The sequence below is a fragment of the Mauremys mutica genome, chromosome 11, assembly GCF_020497125.1.
Source record: "Mauremys mutica isolate MM-2020 ecotype Southern chromosome 11, ASM2049712v1, whole genome shotgun sequence".
In the NCBI taxonomy this organism is placed as follows: domain Eukaryota; kingdom Metazoa; phylum Chordata; order Testudines; family Geoemydidae; genus Mauremys; species Mauremys mutica.
In genome coordinates, this window is record NC_059082.1 from 41,960,487 (window position 1) to 41,980,188 (window position 19,702).

A 19,702-nucleotide genomic window follows, 5' to 3' on the forward strand; every position below is an offset into this window, starting at 1 on the left:
TTCGTTCGGTCTGCCACTGCGACAAAGAGTTGGGGCGTTTTACAAAAGGGCTTTGTCCGCTCGATATAAAATGTGAGCGCCCTACGGATGTTTAGGGAGTGCAATTGTTGCTCCCTTCGCGATGAGTGTGGCTTCGGAAAGAAGACCGGAAGAAAGATATCCTGGTTGATATGAAAGGCCGACACCACCTTAGGGAGGAAGGCCGGATGTGGTCACAACTGCACCTTGACACAGTATACGGTGGGTCCACCGTGAGAGCCCGAAGCTCGGAGACTCATCTGGCCGATGTAATGGCTACGAGGAAAACTGTCTTCCAGGACAGGTATAGCAGCAAGCAGGTTGCCAGTGGCTCGAATGTGGCAGTCATAAGTCTGGTTACAACCAGGTTGAGGACCCAGGTTTGGGCGGGGCAGCGAACTTGGGGGTATAAGCGCTCCAAGCCCTTGAGGAACCTAGAAACCATAGGGTGCAAGAATACGGAGCAGCCACTCTCCCCTGGGTGGAAGGTAGAGATGGCTGCGAAGTGTACCCTCAATGATGACACCGCCAGGCCCTGCTGTTTGAGAGACCAGAGGTAGTCCAAGATGGAATGGATCGGGACCTCGGTGGGAGTAACATTGTGCGTTTCGCACCAGCAGGAGAAACGCTTCCACTTGGCCAGATATGTTAACCGAGTGGAAGGTTTCCTACTACCCAGGAGAATCTGTAGTACCGAGGCAGAGCAACGTAACTCAGATCGGTTTAGCCATGCAGCAGCCATGCTGTGAGGTGCAGGGATTGCAGGTCTGGGTGGTGAAGTCTGCCGTGATCCTGCGTTATGAGGTCTGGGCAAAGAGGCAGGGGAATCGGGTTGGCTATCGACAGGTCTAGCAACATGGTGTACCAGTGCTGCCTGGGCCACACTGGAGCGATCATGATCAGGTGCGCTCTGTCCCTGCGGAGTTTTAGCAGGACCCTGTGAACCAGCAGGAATGGTGGAAAAGCGTACAGCAGATGGCTTGTCCATGGCATCAGAAAAGCATCCGAGATCGAGCCCGGGGAGAGGCCTTGGAATGAGCAGAACGTCTGGCACTACCTGTTCTTGCAAGAAGCGAAGAGGTCTATGCGGGGAAAGCTCCACTTCCGGAAAATGGAATGGATAACGTCCGGACGAATCGACCACTCGTGAGACAGGAAGGATCTGCTGAGGCGATCCGCCAGTGTGTTCCGGACCCCTGGGAGAAAGGACGCTACCAGGTCTATCGATTGGGCTATGCAGAAGTCCCAGGGCTGGATAGCTTCCTGCAAAGAGGGGAGGACCGTGCTCCTCCCTGCTTGTTTAAGTAATACATGGCCGTTGTGTTGTCTGTGAACACTGAGACACAACGGCCTTGTAGGTGCTGCTGAAACGCCTGACACGCAAGACGGACTGCTCTCAGCTCTCGGACATTGATGTGCAACGCCAGCTCTTGAGCTGACCAAAGGCCCTGAGTGCGAAACTGACCAAGGTGAGCACCCCAGCCGAGAGATGAGGCGTCCGTCGTCAGGGACACCGAGGGGTGAGGCGGAGGGAACGGCATCCCTGCACACACCAGGGAGGGCATCGACCACCAGTCGAGGGAGTCTAGGATGCTCGGGGGGATCGTGACGATCATGTCTATGCTGTCTCTGCCCGGGTGGTACAGCGAGGTGAGCCACGATTGGAGTGGACGGAGGCGAAGCTTGGCATGTTTGGTTACGAACGTGCAGGCAGCCATGTGACCCAGGAGACCTAGGCAAGTGCGAGCCGAAGTTGACAGGAAGTTCCGTAGACCTTGTATAATTGTTACCATCGCCTGAAGCCAAGGCTGAGGTAAGCAGGCTCTGGCGAGATTAGAGTCCAGGATGGCCCCAATGAATTCTATTCTGTGTGTGGAAATCAAAGTGGATTTCTCTATATTGATCATCAGGCCTAGACGCAGGAATAGGTCCTTGACGATGCCCACATGACGGGTAACTTGGGCCTCGGGGGGTCCCTCGAATTAGCCAATCGTCTAGATACGGAAAAACGTGTATCCGACGGCGGCGGAGGGAGGCGGTGACTACAGCCATGCACTTTGTGAATACTCTTGGGGCTGTAGAGAGGCCAAACGGAAGGACCGTAAACTGGAAATGTTGACGGTTGGCCACAAACTGGAGGTACCTTCTGTGTGCAGGATAAATGGCGACGTGAAAATACGCGTCCTTCATATCGAGGGCGGCATACCAGTCTCCGGGATCCAGGGATGGGATGATGGTCCCCAGGGATACCCTGCGGAACTTCAGCTTTATCATGAACTTGTTGAGTTCCCGCAGGTCTAGGATAGGCCTGAGACCTCTCTTCACCTTGGGGATTAGGAAATAGCGGGAGTAGAACCCCTTGCCCCTTTCGTCCTTTGGTACCTCTTCTATAGCTCCGAAGGCAAGGAGCATCCGCACCTCTTGCAAGAGGAATTGCTCGTGAGAGGGGTCCCTGAAGAGGGACAAGGATGGAGGGTGGGAGGTGGGGGACGAAATAAATTGGAGGTAACGTATCCTGGGTAATAACTGGTACGCCGTCCTCGGGCGTGCCTTCAAAATTTAGGCTGTGGCCCCGTTGGTGGTTTAGAGGGACCCTGATTTTGGCCCCCTTGGGGTCCTGACTGATGCCTACGACCGCTTCGGCCACGCCTGCTGGCAAAGTCCTGTCTTTGTCTAGGCGCAGGGTAAGGGCGGTGAGGCTGGGGACGGAAAGGTTGGTGCTGAGTCACCGGCGTGTGCATGCCGAGAGAGCGCATAGTGACCCTGCTGTCCTTTAGGCTTTGCAGCCTAGGGTCAGTTTTTTTGGAGAACAGGCCTTTGCCATCGAAGGGCAAGTCCTGTATAGTATGCTGCAGCTCCGGGGGAAGGCCTGACACCTGGAGCCATGAAATGCGCCTCATGGCAACACCCGAGGCCAGAGTCCTGGCAGCGGAGTCAACTGCATCCAATGAGGCCTGGAGGGAAGTTCTCGCCACTTTCTTCCCTTCTTCCAGGAGGGCAGCAAACTCTTGACGGGAGTAAATTTGCCCACTGCCACTCAGATGTTGTAACTGTAGTGGCTAAGCAGGGCTTGCTGGTTTGCTACACGGAGTTGCAGGGCCCCTGCCGAGTACACCTTACGGCCCAGTAAGTCCATTCGCCTAGCCTCCTTCGATTTAGGGGCTGGTGCCTGCTGGCCATGGCGTTCCCTCTCATTGACGGACTAGACGACAAGGGAGCAGGGGGGAGGATGTACATATAGGTACTCATACCCCCTGGAGGGTACCATGTACTTGCGTTCGACTCCCCTGGCCACGGGCGGGATAGTGGCTGGAGACTGCAGATGGTATCCGCATTGGCCTGGATCGTCCGAATGAACGGTAGGGCCACTCTAGTGGGGTCATCTGCCGACAGAATGTCTACGACTGGATCCTGTATCTCTGAGACTTCCTCCACTTGGAGGTTCATATTGAGTGCCACCCATCTCAGGAGGTCCTGATGGGCCCTCAAGTCGACTGGAGGAGGGCCCGAGGAGGATGTTCCTGCCACCGCCTCATCTGGGGAGGAGGAAGAAGAAAGGCCGGGGACAAGCGAGTCCTGTGTGGGCTCGTGCTTCTGGACAACCTCCTGTTCCGGTGGGATCTGGGAGTCCGGTGGCTGAACCGGGGCTTCCTCCGTACCGGTCGGAGGGGGACGGCTAACTGTCGCCTCCGGCACCCGGTGCTCTGACGGAACAGAGCGAGATGGGATCACAGGTACGCCTTGGGCCTGGTGGTACGCCCAAGGTGTCCAGAATGACCACTGATGGGGGCCAGGGTCCTGGGCCTGGGGCTCCTGGAAGACTCTGGTGGGCACATCCGAATCACGGTCCTTCGCGTATGAACTGCCCGCGTGGGACAACACTGATGCATGTCTGGATGGCCATGGAGGAGCTGAAAAGCCCTGGGCAGAGTCTCCCTCTCTAGCTGACGCCGTTCGACGCGGCACCGGGGATCGGTACCGGGAAGCATACCGGTACCGGGAACGAGAACGGGACCTGCTACTGGAGCGGTGCCGGGAGGTCGACCGAGATCTCGAGGCTCGACGTCAGGAGTGGCTATGGGAGTCACGGTGCGTGGAGCGGTGCCGGGAGCTGGATCGGTGCCGAGTGTACCGGGCCGGCGAACTGGACGCTGACCGGTGCCGCAAGTACGACCAGTACCGAAATGGAGAACGGTGCCGGGACTGCGAGCGGCGTCGTGACCTGGATCGGCGACGGGACCGAGAACTTCTGCGGGACCGCGATTGTGAACAGTGCCGCTCTGCGGTGCCGACAGAGGGTGGTCTGATCAAGGCAGGCTTGCCGATCGACTGTATAACCCGCACTGGCGGTGCCGGGGGTTGAGTCAGCGCAGGCTCCGTCATTGCAATCAACTCCCTCACCATGGAAAATGTCTCCAGCGTGGAGGGAATAGTGAGCTCAACCACGGCGCGCACTGGGGAGCTTTCAGGCACCGGACTCGACGGCTCTTGCGTGGCCGGAATCGACGGTGCCGATATTGTCGGTGCCACGGCAGGTATCAGTGCCGGGCGGTCCGACTTAGTATAGCGCTCGGGCTGCGGAGCAGGCGACTCGGATGCAGCAGGAGTCTTGTGCCTCTTCGCCCTCGGGGAGAGGGATCGGTGCCGAAAGGATGTCGGTGCTGGCCGGTGCCGAGAAGCCTTGGTGGTACCGGCGCAATCCGGTGCCGAGGGAGCGCTTCTTGAAGACTGTCCAGTGCTCGGTGCCGAGGGCGAAGGAGTAAGAGCTGCCTCCATCAGGAGCTGCTTGAGACGAAAGTCCCGCTCCTTTTTTGTTCTCAGCTTAAAGGCCTTACAAATGCGGCACTTATCTGTTAGGTGAGATTCCCCGAGGCACTTAAGACAGGAGTCATGGGGATCTCTTGTCGGCATCGGCTTGTGGCAGGCCGAGCACGGTTTGAAACCCGGTGAACCGGGCATAGGCCCTGGCACCGGGTGCGGGGAAGGGGATAATCCCCGAACCCCTCTGAACTATATACACTAACTATACTACAAACGAATAAAGTTAACTACAACTATATAAATCTGAACTATATACACAAGAATTAACGAGAGAACTACGAGAAGCTAGGGAAGTGGAGGTCAGCTACACTGTTCCAACGACCGACACAGGCGGTAAGAAGGAACTGAGGGGCGGATGGGTCGGCAGGGGTATATATCCGGCGCCATAGCGGCGCCACTCCAGGGGGTGCCCAGCTGACCCACCGAGTGTTGCTAGGGTAAAAATCTTCCAACGAACGTGCACGCGGCGCGCGCACACCTAATTGGAATCGATATGAGCAAGCACTCGAAGAAGAACTAATGGCTGGTCTACACTGAAAAGTTACATCGGAATAGCTATGTCTCTCAGGGGTATGGACACCTCTGAAAGATGTCACTAAGCCAACCTAACCACCAGCATAGACAGCGCTAAATCAATAGAAGAATTCTTCTAGATATTGCCTCTTGGGGAGGCAGATTAACAACAGTGATGGGAGAACCCCTTCTGTCGCTGTAGCGGGTGTCTACACTGAAGCTCCGCAGGTGTGCCACTGTAGCGGTTTAAGTATAGACCAAGCCAAAGGGTATGCATTTATTGAGCATTAATTAAAACACATTACATCTCTGTGTGGATGCTCTCATTCAAAAGTAAGGAGCCTTAGTTTGCTATAGACTAAGGCCAGATCTGCTCTAAAAAGTTAAGCTGATCCAGCTATCATCGCTCAGAGGTGTGAAAAATCCACAGTCCCATGCAACGCAGTTAAGGCAACCTAACACCCATGTAGACGGCACTAGTTCAATGGAGTAATTTGTCTGTTGACAAATTGGGGAGATGGATTAACCTCAGTGATAGGAGAATGCTGCAGCTGTGCTGCTGTAGCAGTTTAAATGTAGACATACCCTAATTCACTTTAGAAGCAAACTAAGGCCACTTTACTTCTGAATGAGCACATCCACACAGGCAGTTAATGCACTTTAACTAATATTCCATAAATTCACACCTTTAGTTAATTCATCTTAACTTTCCTACATGTCACTGTGTAGACATGCCCTGAGACACAGACCTGGAAGAAAGAACAGAACCAAAGTAAAGGTAACCTTAGCTGTTCTTCCCTATGATGGGAAGACTCTTGATATAAGTAAACTTTTTAGTTCATAGTTTAAATTTTTTAAAAAAAAATTCTGCACTGTTTGTATTACCCTGTTATATGCAAGCACTTAGATTAAAAAACAATTAAGAGGGCACTGAAATCATAAATAAGTAGAAATAGCGATTAGTGCGTTAGGTATCTTTTTGGCAAACATTACCAAGAAAAAGAAGACTTCAGCATAAATAATTGTGTGACTGCACTCTAAGCAAATACTAAAGAAAAGAATTTCCAACATTTCCCTTTAACAATACTAGATGAAGTAAGAAGGATATCTCTCTGTCTCTCTCTCTCTCATTTAACTTTCCTCCATGGCAACCTGAGAAAAAGCTCTGTGTAGCTCAAAAGCTTGTAGCTTCCACCAACAGTAACCTTGCAGATTGTTTTCTTCTTCTGCCTGGCGCACACATAATTTGGGTAAGGCAATGCGAGCCTTTGGAGTTTGGTGAACAGACGACCGCAGTCGTGACTTTCAGAAATGGTTCATACTCACTTGCTTTCCTCATCCAGCAGGTGGAGCAGTCCTGTTGGTTTCTTGCTGATAAGATTTATACATCCAGAGTTATCTATATAGTCTATGTTGTGCCAGCTGATGCCTTCTGCTCTGTACTCCTCCTGGGGAAAAATAAAAGTCAGTAAGAACAGATCAATTGATTAAAATAAAGTTGGGTTCTGAGCTTACAAAACTCAGAAGTTCTCCTTTTCAAAAGAACAGAGAATAGTCTAGATGGTAATGAAGCAAAAGGATGTCCCCCAAAATGAAGATGTGGAGGAAGTTAAGGACCCTGAACATGGCACGTCTTTCACAGTTGCTCCACGGGAGAACTTGTAGGTAATGCCAAGGGATGTATTTCAAAGCCAAGAGCAAAAGCTGAAAAGAGAAACACCAATGGTTTTGTTGGAAATTAATATAAAAATGTATAACACAATGGTGCTAGTTCTTGGGATGATGCCCTGCCATTATTTTTTGGTTTGCAGAAGAAAGTATGAGAGTAAAATAGTTGCTTAATTTAAACATCAGAGAAAACCAGAGCATCTTACATATTCAGCCACATCAATCCTTAAAATTATTTTGATGGAACCAAGACACTTTCAGAAAGATTCCATTTGTCACTTTTTCTGAGAGAAACAATTCTTCTCCCTATTTTCTCTCCTCTAGACAGTGTGTTTACTGTATACAACATAGTACCTACTGTGCATAAAAATATGTATAATACGACACACCCATCACTCTTCCATGTTTTCTCAGTTCTGCCTGGCTGTCCCAAAATTATGTGATAAGTTTGCAATGTTGCCATGAAAATCATGCAACAATTTACTGTCCACACTCTGACCCACCATGCAATCGTAAAATAAAAGTCACGCAACACACATCCAGTAGGAGATATGATTAGATGTGTGTTGCTTTTATCTAAAATTTATTTATTTGTAAAGGAAAACAATAAAAACCTTACTGTTTCACTGGGCCCCAGCAGTTAGGAAATATTGTCCTTAGGACTGAAAGGTAACACAAATAAGAAATAACATCCAACACCTTTGATTTAATTTGAGGCATTATAGCACAATCTTTGTAGCCAATCTGTGCCTTGGACAACATTTTACTGCTTTGTTTTGATAACTAGTCACTATTTGTAATTTTATTTATGTCTTTATATATCTGATTTATTCCAGCTGAGGATCTGCCCCTAACTTCACTTTGGGAATAAAGACTCTCTCTTTTATAGGCCAGATCCTCAGTTGATGGACATGAACAAAGATCTGACCCTCCATCTTTTGAAAATAAGATGTCGTCTCTTAAATTAAAATATAGAAAGGCTTAAAACCATTTAGAGACACTAGCTGTATAAATAATTATAATGCATTTTGAAATAAATGTAGTCCGTTCATAAAGTGTAATCTCCAGAATATGTTTATGCATAAACACGTCTGAGTTTTCTCTCCATAGTAGACGCATTTTAAAAAATATACAGTGTTGTGTATATAGCAGCATGTATTTAAACAGTAGAACGGAACCTAGCCAAGTTTCTACTATATTTTTGTAAAGCAGCGTGGCTTTTGTTGACTGGGTTAGATCAGGGGTGGGCAAACTTTTTGGCCCGAGGGCCATATCTGGGTATAGAAATTGTATGGTGGGCCATGAATGCTCATGAAATTGGGGACTGGAGTGCAGGAGGGGGTGAGGGCTCCGGCTCGGGGTGCAGGCTATGGGATGGGGCCAGAAATGAGGAGTTCAGAGTGCAGGAGGGGGCTCCTGCCTGGGGCAGAGGGTTGGAGTGTGGATGGGAGGGTTGGTGAGGGCTGGGGGTGCAGGCTCTGGGGTGCAGGACGGTGGCACCAAGGGGTTTGGAGAGCAGGAGGGGGATCAGGGCAGGGGGTCGGGGTGCTAAACAGGGTAAGGAGTGCAGGCCAATGGGAACTGCAGGGATGGCACTTGGGGAGTGAGCAGTGTGCGGAGCCCCCTGGCTGCCCCTATGCATAGGAGGGGGGACACGCTGCTGCTTCCACGAGCCATGCGGAGCCACGGCACACGTGGAGTGGGGCAAGCCCTGGATCCCACTCCCTGGCAGGAGTTGAGGGCCGAATTTAAAAGTTTGAAGGGCTGGATGCGGCTCCCAGGCTGTAGTTTGCCCACCCCTGAGTTAGATGACGAAAGAATTATTACAAAGCTCCCTAAGAAACACCTAATATGCATTTTACAGGTGTCCAATCCACTCTTACTATTCTTTTTTTATTACTGTGTTTTTCATATTGTTAGCAACGTTTTTAACTTATGTATACAAGCTAAATGTGTTCTTTAAGCATTTTCTTAAGCATAATTTGTACATATTTAAAAAAATGAATAACTTTAGTTTTTCCCCACTAACTGGCTCCCTGTAAGCAGGGGAAGGGCACTTCACAATATTAATCTACCTGAAAGTCAATGTCCAGCCATTTCATTTCTGTTCAGCAAACAATGCACATGAACATTTTTACTGGAAGCCACTCTGCCAAGTCCAAAGGCTGTGGTATGACTCTGCCAAAGAGTAATACCCATGAATGTACTTGAGATCAGGCAACTTAACCTCTGGTCCTGTTTCTTAAGAGCACACCACTCTTAAAAATATCTATGGTCTGCCAATAGTTCTTGATACAGAATTGACAGAAGTGATTACTTTTGTAAGAGAGTCTGTGTATGTGAGACTAAACGAGCGTGAGGTGTGCGAGAGATTTTGTTAAGTGCTTTGGGACATTTCACAATGGTTTTTAACAATGACATCACAAGAGCATTCAGGTGTGAGGTTGTTTTGTTTTCAATAGACGCTCATAAGATTAAGTTTCTTTATATATTATTTTGGTTTAAAGATGGAGGTTCCCTGAGCAAATAGCGAGAACTGGCAGAGTTCCCCATAACTTTCAATCACTGGGCAATTCAGCTCTCACCTGCAGGGATATCTTGTTTCCTATTAACAATGCTGTATCAAGAGCTGGGTGGGAACTGGATTTTCCATTTTGTGGGAAATTCCATGACAATTTTTTTTTCCAGTCCAGAATGGAACAAAAAAACAATTCTTTTCTTGGAATTTTGAAATGAATGAAAGAATGAAAGAATGAAAGAAAGAATTTAAATGTTCCATGTTGTTTGACATTTAATTTTTTTAAATGTGTTTTATAATATGAAATAAAAGAAATTTTGTAACAAAAAAGAAATTTCAAAAGTAAAATCAAACTGTTTTATTCCAAAAATCTCTTCTAAATGCAAATTCACTGAAATCAACACTTATGCCACTTATGTTTTGCTTTTGATGAATCAGCATTTTCCAACAGAAGGTCCATCAGAATATTCCCACCCAACTCTATCTGTGCATTGTTGATACAATAATAACTGCAATGTAAATAAACCAGATCCCCTAAGCAATGGGAATAAAGTCTGAAGGATAACGTTTAATGTTCAAAACACATAATAAAGAAAAAATCCCTGAAAATGTTGCATTAGAATGGAAGAATTTTAGTGTTTGAAGATCTCTATACAATGAGCAATGGAACCACATTATAGCAGAGAAGTCAGAAATCAAATACAAATTGCTGCTAAACGATAGACAAATCTTTTGGTTTTTACATTTGCACTAGTAAGTCAGTGAATCCTGCAGGACAGAAAAGGCAGAAAAAGTCCTGCCAACCTTGAGGGGGGACACATTTCTTCAATAAGTACAGGTTCTTCTTGTATGTCTGTGCATGAAACATTAGCAAGAATGAGCATCATCCATCAGCTGCCTGCTTCTGACAGCAACTTAATCAGATGCAGCACATATGGCTTTCCCTTAGACAATTTAATTCATTCAGGGATATTTCGCTCTACTATATTCAGATCTCAAATATTAGTAACTACCGGTGCAGTGGCATTTAATTATAAAAGAAGAGGCTTTTTAGCTATGACTGCATGAGTGGTGCACGTTACATAACCAGGAAAAAGATCCCAGTGAAAATGACTGCATGCCTAGCCACGTGTTTAATCCTATTAAAAAATAAGAATAGTTACTCAGCACTTCCCATCTCCCAACTACTTTGCAAACATTAATTAATTAGTGCTCACAATGTCTGTGCAAGCTGAATAAGTATACTCTCTATTTTACAAGAAGGGAAACTGAAGCAGAAAGACTGATTTACCCAAATTCAAAGTCATTTTAAGAATCAAGATTAGAAGTCAGGTGGTTTCTGGTTTCCAATTCTATGTTCAGGGGATAATGCTCCCATCTCCTTCCTTGCCCCTCCGTTAGCTATTAACTAAAAAAAAGTGTTTTCCTTGGTTGAACCCGAAAGGATATAAAGTACATAATCAAGTTCAGAAACCTCTGGTAAGCCAGGCCATGAATCCAGACCTAACAAGGTTATATCACAAGTGTGTGTGTTAAAGAGTCACAGGTGTGGCCTACTACTAAAACATAGGTCGACCAAGCTACATTGCTCAGAGTGTGCCCTGAGAGACGTAGTTAAGACAACCCATGCCCCAGTATAGCCACCACTAGGGCTTTGTCTACACTGGCAGGTGAAAGACAAAACTGTTGTCATTCAGAGGTGTTAAACACTGCCCCCCTCACCCCGAAAGACAAAAGTTACGTCGAAGACAAGAGCTGCTGTGAACAGTGCTTTGTTGGCAAGACCGCTCTCTCCTGACAACAAACAGCAGCTACGCTGTGAGCCTTTTAGCGGCACAGCTGTGTTGCTAAAAGCTACATAGTGTAGACATAGCCTAGGTAAATGGCAAAATTCTTCTGTCAACCTAGCTACTGCCTTTCAAGGGGGTGAATTTACTACAGTGATGGGAAAATCTCTTCTGTCTACACTACAGCAGCAGAGCTCTGATTGTGCTGCTATACCACTTGTAGGGTAGACATGGACAAAATTAATTCAAGTACAATGTTTAGGGCAGATCCCTTTCAAATTTACCTCCATACAGGTTACAACATACAGACCCCGAGTACTACTTTCCTATTGATTGTTAAGAAACACAGGACTTTTAAACACAACTACTTAGAAAACCATAAGGCCACAAGTCAAATAAGAGATCAGAGATCCTCTTCACCTACCACACTAGCCATTTCTGCAGGAGGAGGAGGAGGCCTGGTGAGGGGAACAGAAAGAGTTGCCATTTATGACTTCACTTTCAAAAATGCAGCCCTGGCTCCTATAGGGTTTGGAATTGTTGCCAAAGTCTCTTTGGAAGGCAGCCAAGATAGCAGAACAACAGCTCTGAAATGTGTTTTTCATGTTCATCTGGAACAACCTTCCTTACTGCAGAAGTGAAGTTACTCTCTGAGGCTTAATAATATGGAAAGCATTCATTACATTTCCACCTTCTCTTTAAATGTTTCTAGCTGTGCACAGAGAAGGTGAGAAAAAATATTGAGAAAGGAGAATTTTTCTTGATCTTTGTAATATTGAATGAAGCAGCAAAGAAAACTCAGATGAGCTCACAGGTTTATAAACAGTTCCATGGTCAGCTGACTATTTCCATTAATCCCCTTAATGATTTTTTACCCACTTCATCTATTTGTTATTGTGACTCTTTTTAACAGCTTCTGCATGGCCCTGAGCAAAATTTGTAATACAGATATTTAAATTTGCACAGGTCTGAAACTTGGTAAATCATTTGTCAGCCCATACATAGATGTTGTCTAGAAAAGAGCTGTTCAGATTTTCATTTTGATATAGGAAAGTAAATTCCTATAGTTTAAATTCTTCAGAAACTGAGGGTATGTCTACACTACCAGTGCTACAGTAGCACAGCTGAAGCTACACTGCTCTAGCAGAGAGACTTAGTACAGCAAAAGAGTTTTTCCAGCCCTGTAGTAAATCTATCCCCTTGAGAGGCAATAGCTAGGCCGACACATGAATTCTAGCTGTGTTTACAGTAGGGGTTAAGTCTATGTAATTATGTCACACAGGGTGTGAAGTTTTTCACAGCCCTAAGCGAGGCAGCTAGGATGACCTAAATTTAAGCATAGACCAGGTCAGAATATTTATTCAGTAGTTTCAGACTAACTAAAACAAACAGCTTAGTTTTTCAAGCTTGAACCTTTAACACCTGCACTGACACCTTAAGTCCTGATTATCCACAGAACAGGTAAGACTAATGCAAACTTCCTCATGCTCTTCATTTCCAATATGCCTCAATCTGCTGACCCAGAGGGACCATCGAGATGAGTGGGGAGTTTACTTACTCATTTTATTTATGAGGTTTTTTCAGAGCACTCTTCACAGTAATACCTGCAGTGGATGTGGAAGGATGAGCTTTGTGGTTAAAATACTAAACTGAGACTCCGCTTATCTTGGTTCAAGTCTCAGTTTTGCCACGGACTCCCTGTGTAACCATGGTCAAATCATTTAATTTACATGGTCCTCAGTTTCCCATCCATATAATTGTGGATGATTATTCTTCCCTTCCCTACCATTTGTTATTTATATAAGTAGTTCTTTGTCTTTTACTATGTGTATGCAGTATTGCCAACCGCAAGAGATCAAAAATCATCAGTCAGACTCCCCATATCATGAGACTGGCCCCAAATCAGGGTGACCAGATGTCCTGATTTTATAGGGACAGTCCCGATATTCGGGGCTTTTTCTTATATGGGCATCTATTACCCCCCACCTCTGTCCCGATTTTTCATACTTGCTGTCTGGTCACCCTACCCCAAATAGCATGAAATTTAACTCCCCCTCATCAAATTGTTATTTTGTCTCTCTTCTGACTTTTTCACTCCCCTCTATTCCTCTGCTAGTGAACCTGAAAAGTCAGCCTCTGATACATAAAATGCACATGTATTTAGCTGATCAGGAGAATACTCCACTTATCCTCTCCTCAATACTAAAACAGGGCAGCTGCCATCTATTTCCTATCCTGCCTCAACTCTCTCCCCTGCTAGTTTATTTCCGTTGATAAAAGGAGGGCTGGATTGTCAATAATTTGAGAACCACTGACCTAATTACGGCATTACGATTCACACTTGAACACAGAGAAAATGGTTACCCACCTTTTAGTAACTGTTGTTCTTCGAGATGTGTTGTTCATGTCCATTCCAACACCTACTTTGAATGGACATGAACAACCACTCGAAGAAGAATTTATATTACTGTTTAGGGTTGATGAGTTACAGATACAGCTGTTAAAGAACTTTAAACTCAAGTCAATCATTCATACAAGTGACAATGTCACAATAAAAACACTGTGGGCTTGGATTAGCCTTTTACAAGAAACATTTCCCTGTCTCCCCCCTTCCTCACTCCAAATTGGGCAGCACTCCCACACAGTTCTCCCCTTCCTCCAGCTGCTCCAGGCCCCCTCCTTCCCATCCCTCTGCACCTCATTCTCCTGCCAGTCCTAAACCTGCCACCCCTCACTCTCTCCATTCCCTTTTCACAGAGACTCTGCTGCTCCTCCCAGTCCCTGTGTTCTGTCCAGTCCCCTGGATCATAGCATGGCAGCCATTTTGCTGTTGGGCATGGCTTCAATCTCACTGAAAATAGTGGGAAGTGGCAGCCAACTTTATTAAGTGTAACCCCTTTGGGGTTTAGAGAGCATGGTCCCTTTAAATCTTTTTCCTAGGGGGGAAGGGGAGAGTGAGAAAAAAGAAGGGAAATGCCAGGGGGCTCTCTGGAGCTGAGAGGGAGAGAGGGGCAGCAGAGAGAACCTGCCTGAAACCTAGGAAGGCCAGGGCAGCCGATCGGGGACAGCCCAGGACAGGAGCCAGGAGGAGCACTGTGCCAGGGAGGAATCGCCGGAGGAGGACAGGCCAGAGCTGGACCCAGTATCACGGCTGCCCAGAGCTGCGTGGGGCTGAGAGTACTGGGTCTTGTGACTCTGCATTGGGAACAAGGAGGGAGGCCGTAGCTAGTTAAGTGGGGAGGTGGTCGCTCTGTGCGGCTTTGCAGAGAGCGGCAGAAGAGGGCACCAGAGGGGTTTGCTGGGGAGAGTTACCTGGCGCCGAAGACGACCAGGAGCACCCAAGACTCACCACTGGACTGGAACTTTGCTCAGGACTCCTGAACTCTGTGTGCAGACACATTGCTCGGTGTCTGCCCCTCCAGACTGTGCTACCACTGGGGCCGTGGGGCCTTGGCTTGGATGCAGCCCTGTTTTACTGCTCCCCCTATATTTCCCCTTGTTGTTTGCATCCCTCTGTAAATAAATACCTCCCTTTGTTATATCCATTGTACTTTTCCTGTGGGTGTGTGTGTTCACTCTGGGGGGGTTTGGAACAGGTGCCCCTGCGGGGGAAGGGATTTCTCCTGCTGCATTCCTGCACGCGCCTTCTCTTGGCCAGAGCTGCCTGCAGAGCAGGCTCCATCTTGGCCACAAGAGCACTAAAGTTACATAAGGACAGCCTCACTTCCGTGTGCAGATAGACTATAAGGAAGCATGGGGCATTTTGAACAAGGGAAAATTCATGAGCTAGCAGATTGCTAAAAAAAGTCCCCAAAATCATTACAGCCCTGATAAAATCATTAGAGTTGGCAATACTGGTGTATATACTGTGCCTAGCCCAATGGGGCTCTGATCTCGGTTCAGGCTTCTAGCACTACCAGCATGGTAAAAATAATATCCAAGTAGAGAAGAGGGAACTGGGGCTTATTTAGTCTGCAGAAGAGAAGAGTGATGGGGGATTTGATAGCAGCCTTCAACTACCTGAAGGGTGGTTCCAAGGAGGATGGAGCTAGGCTATTCTCAGTGATGGCAGATGAGAAAACAAGAAGCAATGGTCTCAAGTTGCAGTGGGGGAGGTCTAGGTTGGATATTGGGAAAAACTATTTCACTAGGAGGGTGGTGAAGCACTGGAATGGGTTATCTAGGGAGGTGGCAGAATCTCCATCCTTAGAGGTTTTTAAGGCCCAGCTTGACAAAGCCCTGGCTGGGATGATTTAGTTGAGGTTGGTCCTGCTTTGAGCAGGGGGTTGGACTAGATGACCTCCTGAGGTCTCTTCCAAACCTAATCTTTTATGATTCTATGAGTGCACAGTTAAGTCTCCATTTAGCCTACTAAGACTGCTTAATTTTAAACCTGAAATTTTCCAAGTTAGTCAGTAACTATTACACTTATTTTTATTTTAAATAAATGGCAGTATTATTTGAAAACCAGGCATTATGCACTCACAGCAGGTAGGTTTCAGAGTAGCAGCCGTGTTAGTCTGTATCCGCAAAAAAAACAGGAGTACTTGTGGCACCTTAAAGACTAAATTTGTTAGTCTTTAAGTGCCACAAGTACTCCTGTTTTTTTTCACAGCAGGTACTGTACTTTGCTTAGAGTATTTATGTGGGCTGCAAATGACAATACCACCAGTTCCATTCACACTGGATATTACTGTGCCTGACGAGCCTTGTTTCACTCATGGAACATTCTTGTACATTTACAGCTACATCATATGTGCATTGTAAGAGGGAGTGTCTCATACAACACATGAATTGCCATGTTTCCTTGTGTTGACAAACACATGACTTAATGGCATGGTATCCAAGAGTCCCAGCTCTTGGAGGCAATTGGTTAGGCAAGAATCCCAGCTTTCATATTTAATTTTTTTTTAAACTTTCATGGTTGTAGAGAAAAGCCTGAAACATGAACCAACTGTACTCTCAATGCTCAGAAACCCAAAGGCAAATAAAAAGAATCCAACACTTATTTATTTTTAAATCTCCCGATTTTTAATCAAATCTCTTGATGGGTGGGGGGGAAGAGTCAACTCATGATTTCTGAATGGTTGGGATTGGCAACACTGTTTCGGGTCAAAAAACACTGCTGATCTGATAGTTGGCCAGTTATTTCAATTTTTCAGCTTAATTTTATTAATACATTTTTGTAACTGAAAATAAAAACCCAAATGTTAAAAACTTTAAGGGTCAAATTCTTTAAATGTGGATGTAACAGGAATGCCCATACTTTCACCAATAAATGCAATTACCCAATCTATCTGTGCAAAGTTGGTGGATGCAGGTTGTGTCTGTTGGCAGATGGCTCCACTGTGCTCTGTCTTCAAAATATGTCCCTAAAAGTCAAACTTAAATTGATAAACAGCAAGTAAATGCAGAGTTGATAGTACTGCTCTGTGCACAAGGGTTTGTTTACACTTGAAAATGTACTAAAATAGTTATTTTGGAATTACTATTCTTGGAGGCAAGTGGTTAGGCTAGAATTTCAGCTTTCATATTTAAAATTTTTATTCCAGAATAACTTCCTATATGGACCATTTTATTCCAGGATAAAAGTCTCCATATGTGGTCTTATACTGAAATAAATATTCCAGAGTAGCTACTTCGATAAATTTCCAACAAACCCTGAGTAACCCTTTTGGACCCTGATACTGCAGCAAATACATGATTGCAGAAGAAAAATCACAAGGTAGCATAGTCAGGCAAGTTAAAAATCTACTATCTCAGACTGCTTCATAACTGCATGAAGAGATTCAAGAGATTGATGATTATTTCCTGGGGGCGGGGGATATTGTCTGGTTTTGTCAATGGTATAGATTAAATTTACTCAAACTTTTTCACAGTGTGGACTACATTCTTCTGAGAAATATTGCAGCTCATTAGCTCACTACAGCTAATTAGCTCACTACAGCCCTTTTGAGCCACTCAGGTTGTGCAAACAGCCAGCTGGGACTTCCCCCAGAAAGCCAGATCTACTTCATTACCCCTTCACTTTCATCAGCTCGCAGAATGGGGGCAAGATGGAGGAAGGGGTAAGGGCAATATGCACTGCACTCTGGTGACTCTTACCTATTGCATGGCTCCTTGGTAGTCATTGCATCTGGGATATAGTGCAGAACAATGCTGAAGTTCCTCTAAAATTACTCCAACAGCTAAATGAGTGACTGGCTGTCTGCAAGATTGGGGACCTGCAACCAGGTGCCCCACTTCTGCTGTGGTGACCAGACAATGCTGAGTCCAATGCCTCACAGATCACCTCTTCTCTCATCTACAACCACGCAGACCACCTTCTCTTCCATTCATGATCACCCAGTGATCTTGTGGCAACTACACCTATTGCTTATATGGAGATATATTATTACAAGCATGTTTTTGTAATTTTTAACTATGCTCTATGCAATCAGTGATTTGCATTTTCTCAAGAAAATAATCCCACTTGTGATTTTCTCTTCATGTAATCTCCCACTCCCATCTGTTTTATTAAGCTCTCTTTCCCCCCACCCCACCACAGCGTCTTGGCCTTTCTACCTCCTGGTCCATTTCTCATCTACTCCCACTATCCTACCACAGAGTTCTCCTCTCACCCTAGACATTTTCTGTCCAGTTGATTGTTTCCTTATCTCCTGGACATTCCCCCTCAGTGGGTGCTCCAGACCGATTGGCAGCCCTGCCCCCTCTCCTGCTGGCAGCCCCAGTTCCACTGGTGGTTCCAGTTCATGAGGGTGACTCGTTTCTCTCATAGCGGACACTCATACTGGAAAAAGCTCCCTCTCCTTTCTTCTAGTTTTTGCTTTTCCAGCTTTTGCTGGTGACTAGATTGGATGTCATTAGAAACAGTTAGAACCAAGGAGGAGCCACAATCATGTGACCAATTAGTATTTCTTGGATCACTGTCTGAGAATCACTGGTATAAAAACAAGCTTTATATTATACAGTAACAGTTATATTACAGATTTTAGGTTATTTTTCATTGTCTACCTTTTCCCCTTTCCTGTAGACAATATTATCTGGTTGGTTTGTTCTGTCTAACTTTCAGTTACTTGGCTCAGATATAGCAGAGTTTATTTTTCTGCCTTCGTTGCATGTGCTGTACCCCAAAGTAATTTCTAGACCACACAGTGTCCTGCCTGATGTCTGCAGAGGACAACTGACACCTACACACCCAGAATTGGCCGGATTAAGATCTCCAAAGATCTTTTATATTAGAAAATTATTTATGAAGAATTTAAATAAGTTCAAGCTTAAGCTGACTGGGAAAAGATTTAAGGTAAACTGAAAAAAAACCCAAACCCACTCTTAAAACCAAAATAAAAAAGTGTCCACAGAGGTATTTATCCAGACTTAATTAAATCAGTTTAAATTCATACTTTTAATTAACCGCTGCATACAGAAAAACATATTTCAGCATTTATAGATGTAAAGGAATCCTCTGGAATGCAGCACTGTCTGCCTTAACAGATAAACTATAACTATATTATGTCTCCATTCACTTCAATGGAAATGGTAACACCAATTAACTACCTATAGACAAGGTGGATGAAGAAATACCTTTTATTGGACCAACTTCTGATGGTGAGAGAGACAAGCTTTTGAGCTCCACAGAGCTCTTCTTCAGGTCTGTGTAACCTGAAAGTTTCTCTCTCTCACCAACCGAATAAAAGATATTCCCCCACCCACTTTCTCTCTCTAATATCCTTGGACACAACTACTCTGCACACCTATGCAAATGTCAGCTCGCTGACACCAGCCTGCTTTAAAAGAGGCGGAGTTTCTTAGGCCAGTATAGCTAGACCAGAAAATTCCCCTAGGGAAGATGCAGTTTATACCAACATAAGGACTTTTTTTAGCTGGTATAACTACATCCATACGAAGGCTTTTTTCCAGAATAAAACTGTCATTCAGAATCATACCCCTAATTCACACTATTATACCTGCACAAATGACTGGTGTTGGATTCTGGTTTTTGGATTCCTGATGCTTTTTCCATGTTTTGTTTTTAAATTTGACAGAAACCTGCCCTTGCCCACAGTGTGACAGACAGAAGGTCCTGCACTGCAGGTCTGCTGAGGAACAGTTGTGCTTTGGCTCTGCACTCAGCGCCCAAGTTTGGAATTGGGCAAAGGGAGCTTAGTGCAGAGTCAAAATAGACCAATCAGCTTTTTCAGAATCTAGCAGCTCAATATTGCTAGGGTATCTGCTATTTTACTATAACCATGCAGTGACAGAAACTACTGCTCATTCCCCAGATGATCCACAAAGCAGCCATGAGATCAATGCCTCCCAGTTCACTCACTCATGCAGTATTTACAGGGGAGTGGGTTAGTGCCTCCCTCTCAGTGGG

General features: G+C 45.7%; 1 protein-coding gene across 2 annotated transcripts in view; it reads right to left on the reverse strand.

The window, feature by feature from the left end:
- Positions 1 to 19,702, reverse strand: part of MYO9A (myosin IXA) — a 480,816-nt gene that overhangs the window by 120,956 nt on the left and 340,158 nt on the right. For both annotated transcript variants that reach the window (XM_044979720.1, XM_044979719.1), the window contains exon 12: positions 6,679 to 6,800. In XM_044979720.1, coding sequence (XP_044835655.1) covers positions 6,679 to 6,800 — 122 coding nt within the window. The remainder of the gene's footprint in view (positions 1 to 6,678; positions 6,801 to 19,702) is intronic.